General features: G+C 40.4%; 1 protein-coding gene across 1 annotated transcript in view; it reads left to right on the top strand.

Annotated features, from left to right (window-relative positions):
- The window catches only part of LOC133621947 (uncharacterized), a 55,020-nt gene that overhangs the window by 28,854 nt on the left and 13,490 nt on the right, over positions 1–12,676 (top strand). Inside the window, exons 5-6 of the mRNA XM_061984423.2 lie at positions 5,922–5,987; positions 9,144–10,102. Coding sequence (XP_061840407.1) covers positions 5,922–5,987; positions 9,144–10,102 — 1,025 coding nt within the window. The remainder of the gene's footprint in view (positions 1–5,921; positions 5,988–9,143; positions 10,103–12,676) is intronic.

Raw genomic sequence — 12,676 nt, 5'->3', positions numbered from 1 at the left:
TAAGATCGGATCGATTTTCTTACGGTAGCATTTCCGTGTACAAATGATGGTATCGGCAGACTTGGAAGATGTTCATTCATTCAGTTGTTTCATTTTGCCGGGGGAAAAAAAACAACAGAAAACACAAAACTTTAGTAATTTAAAAACGGCAGCTCTCTGGCTTTAAGGAACACTCAAAAGAAATTGGGAATATAAATTGTGGTAGCTAGTAAAAAATTCATTTTTTTAGATGAAGCAGAGTGAAAAAAAATCACTCAATTCTGAGGAGAGAATTATGGAATAATCCTGTAAACTTTCATTTCCAAAGCGAACACCTGCATCAAAATAAATCTGTTTTTTAGTCTGCAGTAGGGTTGAACGGTATACCGCTACTAGTATAGTACCGCAGTGACGTGCGGTGAGGTTGATGGCAGCAGTTAACGGGTTATGTTTAAAAGCTCATACCAGCATTCTTCCCTGCTTGGCACTCAGCATCAAGACTTGGAATTGGGGGTTAAATCACCAACAATTATTCCCGGGCGCGGCGCCGCTGCTGCCCACTGCTCCCCTCACATCCCAGGGGGTGATCAAGGGGATGGGTCAAATGCAGAGGACATATTTCACCACACCTAGTGTGTGTGACAATCATTGCTACTTTAACTCATTGGCGTTGTTAGGCCTATTTTAGGGGGGCTCAAGCCCCCCTAAAATATTCTTAAGCCCCCCTTAATAATTTGGTGTTTTTTTGTTTTTTTTTTACAAATAAATGCCGACATATTCATTATAAAGTGGCCCAAATATGAGTTTAAATAAATAATCATATAACCTGTTATTATTCACTCAGTTTCCCCCCACTTCGTAGCGTAAGGTAGAGAGCCCCTTTAGTGCGTCGGTATCCAATCCATTCCACTTGTTCATATAGAAAATGCCCACATCACTCAAATTCCAGCCCGCATTTTCTCTGCGACCTTGCTTGCGGTCCTGCAGGTGTACGAAGCACATTATCTTCCTTTACAATGAGTGAAGCTGCACAAAACCTTGTGTGTGCAATTGTAAATCATTTATTTTTTAAGTTTTGTGTTTCTTGTAGAATCTATATAAAGTAATATACATAAGCCTATTGTTACAATAATGAAAAAAACATCATTAAATATATTTGTTTTATTGTATTGTTACATTAATAGCTGTTTTATTATTATAGGATGGCTTGTTAAACATTTCATAGGATTTTCAGAGGGAGGAAAAACCAAGACATTTAATATAAAATGTAAAATGAATAAATACATAAAAAGAAAAAGAAAATATATGGTTAAAAGCCATCGTCCCGGGGAGCATTTCATTTTGTCCCGTGCATTTTTAAAAAAAAAAAATAATAACAATGAATAATTTCTAAGTCTTTGTTAGCAGTTTGTGAAGTTTTGTGCTCGTGCGTAACATTCGCTCGCATCCTGTGCATCTCCTGGGGGCAAAGCCCCCCCTGTCCTTAAAAGCTAGTGACGCCCCTGCTTTAACTTAACTTTAACTTTACACATACAAACTGTAGCTCACAAAAAAGCACATTCTATAAAAAAAAAACGTTATTATGGTCTTACCTTTACTTATCAGTGCGGGTACAGTGGTGTTCGGTGTGGAGGAGTTGGGAATGAATGAAATATGAAATCCGTGCTGCAGTCTGCAAGTGTACCTAATGTAGTGTCCTTGCAGTCGTTCACGGCTCCTCCGGCGCGAGCAATGTTGTTTTTGCACTTTTTGGCTTCTTGTTAAGTGACTTTTTTTGGGTGGATTCGGTCTTGCACGTGGAGGGTTTGGGTGTGGGCTTTGGTTGGTGTGGCGTTCCCGTAGGTGGGTGCAGTCTGCGGCGAACGTGTCTTAAGCACCAGGAGGCGTGGTTACGCGTGCCTCAGCCAGTGCGTCTTCGCAGCAGTTTTATGATCGCTCAGCACAAGAAATACGTTACACACATACAGTTGTTGACAAAATACACTGTACATTATATACCTCAGCTAACTAAACTATGGAAATGTATAATATAATTCATATAGCAATACGGTCTCACTGCACAGCAGGCCAGCAGTTAGCCGAGTCCGTCCATGTTGAGGCACTGAGTGACGTGCCTCGACTGGCTGCTGTTCACCGCACCGTCTCTTCTCAGTATTTGAACGGCAAATGTGAAAATTCAGCGATTTTGAATAAAAAGTAATCTAAAACTGGTGAAGTTAAATGGAAAATAACTTTATAGTATAATCACTGGATACATATAACAATTTAATATTTTTTTTTTCTTTTTACATTTTTTTCTTTCCATGATGGCAGGTGAGGCCGGGCCTCACCTGCCTCTAGTGACCGCACATCACTGTAGTACCGCGATACTAATGAATCATATTCAGTACTATACCGCCTCTAAAAAGTACCGGTCACCCTCCCCCCCCTTTTTTTTAACGGGCATTGCTGGTTTTACGTGCAGAGGAGCATGTTGGGCAGCGCACACACACAGAGTACTTACAAGCAGACACAGCGTGTAGACAGAAAAGGGAGAATGGACGCATTTTGGTGTAAAAAGTCAAGATAAAGGTGAAGTTATAACACTGAAACACCCTCAGGAAGAGGTGCTTTAAGACATGGCTAGCTAGCTAGTGGCTAACGTCCATCCACAGTGTTTTAGCTACTTCTAAATCACTAATCCTGGCCTCCATGGCGACAAGTAAAGTGAGTTTCTTACAAGTATCGTTATCACTGGAGGACGAGGAACAGCTAAACATGCTTCACTACACACCGTAGGAGGATACAATAGCTCACCGCCGTCACAATGTAAACAAATGCCATGGGTGGATCTACACCTGACATCCACTGTAATGATACCAAGTACAAGAGCGTTTTTTTGTCGATACTACAATGATTACATTGATATTTTTTTATCGTCACACAATATTTTTTCCTTTTTTTTAAATGTATATTATGTTTATAAAGTCAGGAAATCACTGTAATGATACCAAGTACAAGAGTGTATCTAGTCAATACTACTATGATTACATCTATATTTTTAAGCATCACAAAATCTTTTTTAAATTTTTAAAAATTCATATTATGTGTATAAAGTCAGTAAATACATGCCTGGACACATGAGGACTTTGAATATGACCAATGTATGATCCTGTAACTACTTGGTATCACATCCATACCTAAATGTGTGGTATCATCCAAAACTAATGTCAAGTATGAAAGAAGAGAATAATAAGTGATTATTACATTTTAACAGAAGTGTAGATAGAACATGTTAAGAGAAAACAGTGCGACACCTACCCTTTACATCAGTATTTTTTAACCATATTATTACTGGTGTATTAGGTATTATATTTTATTGTATGATCTTGCAACTACTTGGTATCAGATCGATATCTAAATGTGTGGTATCATCCAAAACTAATGTCAAGTATGAAAGAAGAGAAGAATAAGTGATTATTACATTTGAACAGAAGTGTAGATAGAACATGTTAAAACAGAAAATAAGCAGATATTAACAGTACATGAACAAGTAGATTAATAATACATTTTTACAGTCCCTCATAATGTGTACAAAATAATAGGTGTATAAATGACACAATATGTTACTGCATACGACTAATTAGGAGTCTTAGTTTGTTTACTTACTACTAAAAGACATGTTGTCTAGTATGTTCAACATTTTATTTAAGGACTAAATGACAATAATAAACATATGTTTCATGTACACTAACATTTTTTTGTTCAAATAAAGACAAAAATGACATTTTTTGTGGTCCATTTTATTTAGAAAACTATTAAAAAGTATCGAAATACATTTTGGTACCGGTACCAAAATATTGATATCGGCACTATCTCCACAAAAACGGTCAAAACGTTCAATCAATCATCAAAGTCGATGCTTCAAACCACTACGACATCCCCTGATCTGAACCCACATCCGGGCAAGGAAAAACTCCAAAAGCCGGAAATGGGGGTAAAAGAAGAAACCTTGGGAAGGGGCCACAGACCTGACTCGTTAAAGTCCATGCCTCAGACTGCAAGCTGTTATAAAAGCCAGAGGTGGTGCAACAAAGTTGTTAGTGGTTTCTTTCCTTTAGTCCATCAATTTTTCTCAAAATTGAGTGATTCCATATTTTTTTCCACTATGCTTGATCTACAAATTAACTAAATACCCACAATTTATTTTCTGGATTCCCTTGAGTGTTTCTTCAAGCCTGTTACAAAATTCAACATCCTTCAAGACTGGTGAAGTCATCATGTTTGCCATGGGGTGTAATAATAAATTGAGAGTCTGGCACATAAGGTTTTTAAAAAATAAATGTTTTATTGTCAAGATAAAGTCTTAAAAAGTCCACTGTTGGTGTTAACCTTTATGTACAGTACTGGAGTACAAACCCCGTTTCCATATGAGTTGGGAAATTGTGTTAGATGTAAATATAAACGGAACGCAATGATTTGCAAATCCTTTTCAAGCCATATTCAGTTGAATATGCTACAAAGACAACATATTTGATGTTCAAACTCATAAACTTTTTTTTCCCTGCAAATAATCATTAACTTTAGAATTTGAAGTTGTGAAAGGTGGCAATAAATACTGATAAAGTTGAGGAATGCTCATCAAACACTTATTTGGAACATCCCACAGGTGTGCAGGCTAATTGGGAACAGGTGGGTGCCATGATTGGGTGTAAAAGTAGATTCCGTGAAATGCTCAGTCATTCACAAACAAGGACGGGGCGACAAATGCGTGAGCAAATTGTTGAACAGTTTAAGAAAAACCTTTCTCAACCAGGAATTTAGGGATTTCACCATCTACGCTCCGTAATATCATCAAAGGGTTCAGAGAATCTGGAGAAATCACTGCACGTAAGCAGCTAAGCCCGTGACCTTCAATCCCTCAGGCTGTACTGCATCAACAAGCGACATCAGTGTGTAAAGGATATCACCACATGGGCTCAGGAACACTTCAGAAACCCACTGTCAGTAACTACAGTTGGTCGCTACATCTGTAAGTGCAAGTTAAAACTCTCCTATGCAAGGCGAAAACCGTTTGATCAACAACACCCAGAAACGCCGTCGGCTTCGCTGGGGCCTGAGCTCATCTAAGATGGACTGATACAAAGTGGAAAAGTGTTCTGTGGTCTGACGAGTCCACATTTTAAATTGTTTTTGGAAACTGTGGACGTCGACCAAAGAGGAAAAGAACCATCCGGATTGTTCTAGGCGCAAAGTGTAAAAGGCAGCATGTGTGATGGTATGGGGGTGTATTAGTGCCCAAGACATGGGTAACTTACACATCTGTGAAGGCGCCATTAATGCTGAAAGGTACATACAGGTTTTGGAGCAACATATGTTGCCATCCGGACGCCCCTGCTTATTTCAGCAAGACAATGCCAAGCCACGTGTTACATCAACGTGGCTTCATAGTAAAAGAGTGCGGGTACTAGACTGGCCCGCCTGCAGTCCAGACCTGTCTCCCATTGAAAATGTGTGGCGCATTATGAAGCCTAAAATAGCACAACGGAGACCCCCCGGACTGTTGAACAACTTAAGCTGTACATCAAGCAAGAATGGGAAAGAATTCCACCTGAGAAGCTTCAAAAATGTGTCTCCTCAGTTCCCAAACCTTTACTGAGTGTTGTTAAAAGGTGAACATGCCCTTTCCCAACTACTTTGTTTATCAGTTTGTACATCAAATATGTTGTCTTTGTAGCATATTCAACTGAATATGGGTTGAAAATGATTTGCAAATCATTGTATTCCGTTTATATTTACATCTAACACAATTTCTCAACTCATATGGAAACGGGGTTTGTAAATTGGGTCGAGTGTAAGGTGTCCTGACACATGATATATCAGCTGAGGATGATTGCAATGACAAATATGAACAAGTATTGCTGTACATTTGTGCTAATGCGGCTACTTTGTGTACCTCTCAGGGTTTCCGTGGCTCCATGTCTGCAGCACAACAGGAATGTAACTCCGAGAGTCACAACTTAAGAAAGGTATAAATCGCCCTCCGTCTTGTGAGACTGTGCTTGTTTTCACTCAATTTTAAATCTATTAGACAGCTTTTCAACAATTTGAAGTTGAAGAGGTCCAACAGTAGTGTTGGAAGTGTGCTGTCAAAACCTAGACTTGACGCTGGAATTTAGAGAGTTATTTTAGTCTGGGAAGACAGTTTTATTTGTTTCAATGCAGTTTATAGAAGCGCTGTTGTGCATTTCATCCATTTTTTTGTTATCTAACTTTGCATGTGTACAATGTAAAAGATACCATACATCACATAAGATTAAGAATAGGACACAAACAACTTCTAAGATGTGTAGCGAAGCCTGCTTTCCCACAGAGTGGTTTGTGTATACAAGAGATGGGCTGAGTGACGAGGGTTTTCTTTTATAATGTCACGAAAAACATTTCTTAAGAGAGGAGCAAATTTTTACCTTGAAAATCATTTTTTACCTTGAAAAAAAAATGTTATCTTGAAAAAAATGTTTTACCTTGAAAATCATTTTTTACCTTGAAAATCATTTTTTACCTGGAAAATCATTTTTAACCTTGAAACACATTTTTAACCTTGAAAAAAAAATTTTACCTTGAAAAATTTTTTTCACCTTGAAAATCATTTTTTACCTTGAAAATCATTTTTTACCTTGAAAAAAAAATTTTACCTTGAAAAAAAATTTTTACCTTGAAAATCATTTTTTACTTTCAAAATAATTTTTTACCTTGAAAATCATTTTTTACTTTCAAAATAATTTTTTACCTTGAAAATCATTTTTTTTACCTTGAAAATCATTTTTAACTTGAAAAAACATTTTACCTTGAAAAATTGTTTTTACCTTAAATTTTTTTTTTTACCTTGAAAATCATTTTCAACCTTGAAAATCATTTTTTACTTTGAAAATCATTTTTTACCTTGAAAATCACTTTTTACCTTGAAAAAAAAATGTTACCTTGAAAATCATTTTTTACCTTGAAAATCATTGTTTACCTTGAAAAACTTTTTTTACCTTGAAAAACTTTTTTTTACCTTGAAAATCATTTTTAACTTGAAAAAAAATTTTTACCTTGAAAAAATTTTTTTACCTTAAATTTTTCTTTTACCTTGAAAATCATTTTTTACCTTGAAAGTCATTTTTTACCTTGAAAATCATTTTTAACCTTGAAAAAAAATGTTTACCTTGAAAATCATTTTTTACCTTGAAAATAATTTTTTACCTTGAAAATCATTTACCTTGAAAAAAAATTTTTACCTTGAAAAACTTTTTTAACTTGAAAATCATTTTTTACCTTGAAAAAAAAATTTTACCTTGAAAATCATTTTTTACCTTGAAAATCATTTTTTACCTTGAAAAAAAATTTTTACCTTGAAAAAAATTTTTTACCTTGAAAATCATTTTTTATTGAAAATCATTTTTAACCTTGAAAAAATTTTTTTACCTTGAAAATCATTTTTTACCTTGAAAATCATTTTTTATTGAAAATCATTTTCCATCCATCCATCCATTTTCTACCGCTTATTCCCTTTTTGGGGTTGCGGGGGGCGCTGGAGCCTATCTCAGCTACAATCGGGCGGAAGGCGGGGTACACCCTGGACAAGTCGCCACCTCATCGCAGGGCCAACACAGATAGACAGACAACATTCACACTCACATTCACACACTAGGGACAATTTTTAGTGTTGCCAATCAACCTATCCCCAGGTGCATGTCTTTGGAGGTGGGAGGAATCATTTTTAACCGTGAAAATCATTTTTTACCTTGAAAATTATTTTTTACCTTGAAAAAAAAATGTTACCTTGAAAAATTATTTTTACCTTGAAAATCATTTTTTACCTTAAAAATAATTTTTTACCTTGAAAATCATTTTTAAACTTGAAAATCATTTTTTACCTTGAAAATCATTTTTAAACTTTAAAATCATTTTTTTACCTTTTTTTAGGGTGAAGTGAAGTGAATTATATTTATATAGCGCTTTTCTCTAGTGATTCAAAGCGCTTTACATAGTGAGACCCAATATCTAAGTTACATTTAAAGCAGTGTGGGTGGCACTGGGAGCAGGTGGGTAAAGTGTCTTGCCCAAGGACACAACGGCAGTGACTAGGATGGCGGAAGCGGGAATCGAACCTGCAACCCTCAAGTTGCTGGCACGGCCGCTCTACCAACCGAGCTATACCGGTGAATGTTTAGTGGTGCAAGGACAATTCGTGAAGCAAAATTGAAATTAAATCAAGTGGAAATTGATAGACTAAATCACTAATCCTCGCCTTCATGGCGACAAATAAAGTAAGTTTCTTACAAGTATCATTATCACTGGAGGACGAGAGGAATAGCTAAACATGCTTCCCTACACACCGTAGGAGGATACAATAGCTCACCGCCGTCACAATGTAAACAAATGCCATGGGTGGATCTACACCTGACATCTACTGTAATGATACCAAGTACAAGAGCGTATATTGTCGATACTACAATGATTACATTGATATTTTTTATCGTCGCACAATATTTTTTCCTTTTTTTAATATGCATATTATGTTTATAAAGTCAGGAAATACGTCCCTGGACACATGAGGACTTTGAATATGACCAATGTATGATCCTGTAACTACGTGGTATCACATCCATACCTAAATGTGTGGTATCATCCAAAACTAATGTAAAGCATCAAAGAAGAGATGAATAAGTGATTATTACATTTTAACAGAAGTGTAGATAGAACATGTTAAAAGAGAAAATAAGCAGATATTAACAGTAAATGAACAAGTGGATTAATAATCCCTTTTTACAGTTTGTCCCTCATAATGTGTACAAAATAATAGGTGTATAAATGACACAATATGTTACTGCATACGACTAATTAGGAGTCTTTGTTTGTTTACTTACTACTAAAAGACAAGTTGTCTAGTATGTTCACTATTTTATTTAAGGACTAAATGACAATAATAAACATATGTTTCATGTACTTTTTGTTCCAATAAGGACAATAATAAAAAAAATTTGTGGTCCCTTTTATTTAAAAAAGTATCGAAATATATTTTGGTACGGGTACTAAATTATTGGTATGGGGACAATCCTACAGTATGTTAGTCTTTGGTTTGTAAGTTAAAGTTACATTAACTTTTTTCCCAGGAGTTAAAAATGTGTCTTTGTCCTCAGGAGGAGGAGCCAGTGTCGCTGACCCCCCAGCGACATCAGCGACAGAAGCAACGAGCACATCAAGACTTTGTCACCCCATCTTGGTCCCTCTCGCCCTCCTCCTCTCCCATCTCCCATTCCGACGCCAGCGAGTCGGACGCCGCAGACGAGGACAACGCCAGCCCCCGCGGGCGCACGCCACGCCGCCGTAGGAGGCGGCGCGGCGCCCCTTCGAAGAAAAAGACCCCCAACCGGACACCGCCCGCCTCCTCCAGCCATCCTCTCCCTTCATCCCAGCCTCCACCTTCTCCCCCGAGCTCCGCCTCCACCAAACCTGTGTTCAAAGCTCCTGCTCTACTCGACTCAGGCAGCGTGAGCGCAAACGGCCAAAAAGGAGGCGTGTCCATAGACGCCATGCGCCAAAGCTGCGACTACTGCGGACGCCACTTCCGCTCCTTGGGCCGCCATTTGGACAAACACCACTCGCACCAGCCGGACGTGTGCTCCGCCCTTGTCGAGCGCTACACGCAGATGCACAACGCAAGTCCCGCCCCCGCCCCTGCCCCCGCACACACTCAACACCACCCGAGGGCGTCAGAGGCGGACCCCGCGGAGCGGAGTGGCGTTCAGGACCTCTCCTTGTCCCCGCCTCCTACCGCCACAGCCAAACAATCGAGCCGCGCCTCCCCTTCACTCACGCCACCGCCGGGGCAGAGCGCGGTGCCCGTGTCGGTCCTGAAGAGGAGCCCGCCCCCCGTGGCCGCGACCCCGCCCAAGAAGGGAGGAGCCAAAAGGCTGAAGAGGGAACGGCAGGAGGAAGAGGAGGATGAGGAGGTGGTGGAGGTGGTGGAGGTGAAGAGGAGCAAAGAGGAGGACGAGGAGTGTGCCCAGTCTTTCAGAAGTAAAGGGAAAGAGGAGGAGGAGGAGGAGGAGGTGGATGATGAGAGTGGCACGGAGGAGAAGGACAAAGACTCTCTCAGGTGAGTCAATTATCTTACATTTGTATTCTTTCTCATCATTTGTCCCACTGCACTTTTTTTTAAAATGTTGCCTATCTAACTCTTAAATGTAAATAAAAGTCCAATGGAAGGTCCTCAATTCCACACATAAAAACCCCAAAAAACATCAAAAAAGCGCCAACAATACTCCATTTACATTCGGTGACTTGAATATGCACGGTGGAGGAGGGGTTAGTGCGTCTGCCTCACAATACGAAGGTCCTGGGTTCGATCCTGCGCTCGGGATCTTTTTGTGTGGAGTTTGCATGTTCTCCCCCGTGACTGCGTGGGTTCCCCCCGGGTACTCCGGCTTTCTCACATCTCCAAAGACATGCACCTGGGGATAGGCCCCTCCCACCTCCAAAGACATGCACTTGGGGATAGGCCCCTCCCACCTCCAAAGACATGCACCTGGGGATAGGCCCCTCCCACCTCCAAAGACATGCACCTGGGGATAGGCCCCTCCCACCTCCAAAGACATGCACTTGGGGATAGGCCCCTCCCACCTCCAAAGACATGCACCTGGGGATAGGCCCCTCCCACCTCCAAAAACATGCACCTGGGGATAGGCCCCTCCCACCTCCAAAGACATGCACTTGGGGATAGGCCCCTCCCACCTCCAAAGACATGCACCTGGGGATAGGCCCCTCCCACCTCCAAAGACATGCACCTGGGCCATTAGGCTATCACTCCATATTAAAGTTTTGAGAAGTAATAGTGGGTTATTGTGGACGCTCTAGGCAAGACACCTCCACTGGGGGACAACCTCCAGTAGAAGCGACATGTACCACAATAATGAATTAAACCACTATCTTACAACAAAGACAAAAGTAATCCTTATAAGTTCGGCTCTGTAGGGGACGACGGATTACTCCAAATTCTCAAAATGGGTACTCCGGCTTCCTCCCGCCTCCAAAGACATGCACCTGGGGATAGGCCCCTCCCACCTCCAAAGACATGCACCTGGGGATAGGTTGATTGGCAACACTAAATGGTCCCTAGTGTGTGAATGTTGTCTGTCTATCTGTGTTGGCCCTGTGATGAGGTGGCGACTTGTCCAGGGTGTACCCTGCCTTCTGCCCGAATGTAGCTTAGATAGGCTCCAGCGACACCCCCCGCCACCCCGAAAGGGACAAGCGGTAGAAAATGGATGGATGGATGGATGGACTTGAATATTGACCAAGTGTTAGTGATGTTGAATAACATAAAGTTGACAAAGTATTTTATAATTGCGCCGCCATCACTAGCATGTGTGCCAATGTTTACATCATCCACTGGTAAGCCAGTTTTTCCACTCCACTGGTACTCGAGGCCCAACTTTTCCACTAGTGACCCAAGTCCAATTAAAATTTGAATACTGAATTAGTAATCTTACTATTGATTTTAATCATATTCAATAATTATCTAATTACTTGTTTTTTAGTTTGATAAACAAATATATATATGTATGTATGTGTGTATGCATATGTGTATATTAGAGATGCGCGGATAGGCAATTATTTCATCCGCAACCGCATCACAAAAGTCGTCAACCATCCGCCATCCACCCGAACTAACATTTATTCAAAACCGCACCCGCCCGCCACCCGCCCGTTGTTATATATCTAATATAGACGATGCAAGGCATTAGTGAGGTTATAAAGCTTTTGCCTGTTAAAGAAAGGAGACTGATCCAATGGAGCAGAGACATTCAATGCGTGCCACGCTGTCACAGCCCAGACGCACACCAGCGCGCAATCATCTGGGAGCCGCGCTGAGCGCACCTCCAAGCGCGCTCGCGCCACTCAAACTGCTGCAGGCAGCTGCGTTCTATCTTGTTTTAACATCCTGTGGCACTCTTCTGGGATCACGGCGGACGAAACTGCTCATGCTCAGGGTGTTTGGTGGAGGTTCGGGGTTTTGCACAAATGTGATGCACCATGTTAGATGTCCCGGTTTTGTGACTGTCGTAGACATAAACAGCGTCGCAGCTCTTGCAAATCACGTAGCCAGCATTACTATCATCCTGATTTACAACCTCATAAAAACGAGTCCACGCTGAACTTTTCTGGCCTTTTTTTCCCCTGGTCTTTAGTATTATAATAAATGATAAATGGGTTGTACTTGTATAGCGCTTTTCTACCTTCAAGGTACTCAAAGCGCTTTGACACTACTTCCACATTTACCCATTCACACACACATTCACACACTGATGGAGGGAGCTGCCATGCAAGGCGCTAACCAGCACCCATCAGGAGCAAGGGTGAAGTGTCTTGCTCAGGACACAACGGACATTTTAGTTTGTCGCGTACCACGCTTGCTGCCGGCGTTGCCATCTTTTTTTTTCTTCTTCTTCTGTTGTGGCATATGCTGCAGGTGCCTGCTCGTTTTTCGTATGTGGGTAACAACATTTAACTATGTATATATATTTCCCAATTGGTTTAACTGCCACCCGCCTGAATCTATTTAAAATCAAATTTTTTTTTAATTTCAACCGCCCGACCCGACCCGCGGATAAAATCTAATTTTTTTTTATTTCAACCGCCCGACCCGCGGATAATCCGCGGACTCCGCGGT

The sequence above is a fragment of the Nerophis lumbriciformis genome, linkage group LG25 (genome assembly GCF_033978685.3).
Source record: "Nerophis lumbriciformis linkage group LG25, RoL_Nlum_v2.1, whole genome shotgun sequence".
Taxonomy (NCBI): Eukaryota; Metazoa; Chordata; class Actinopteri; order Syngnathiformes; family Syngnathidae; genus Nerophis; species Nerophis lumbriciformis.
This window is presented reverse-complemented; position numbering and strand designations above follow the sequence as displayed.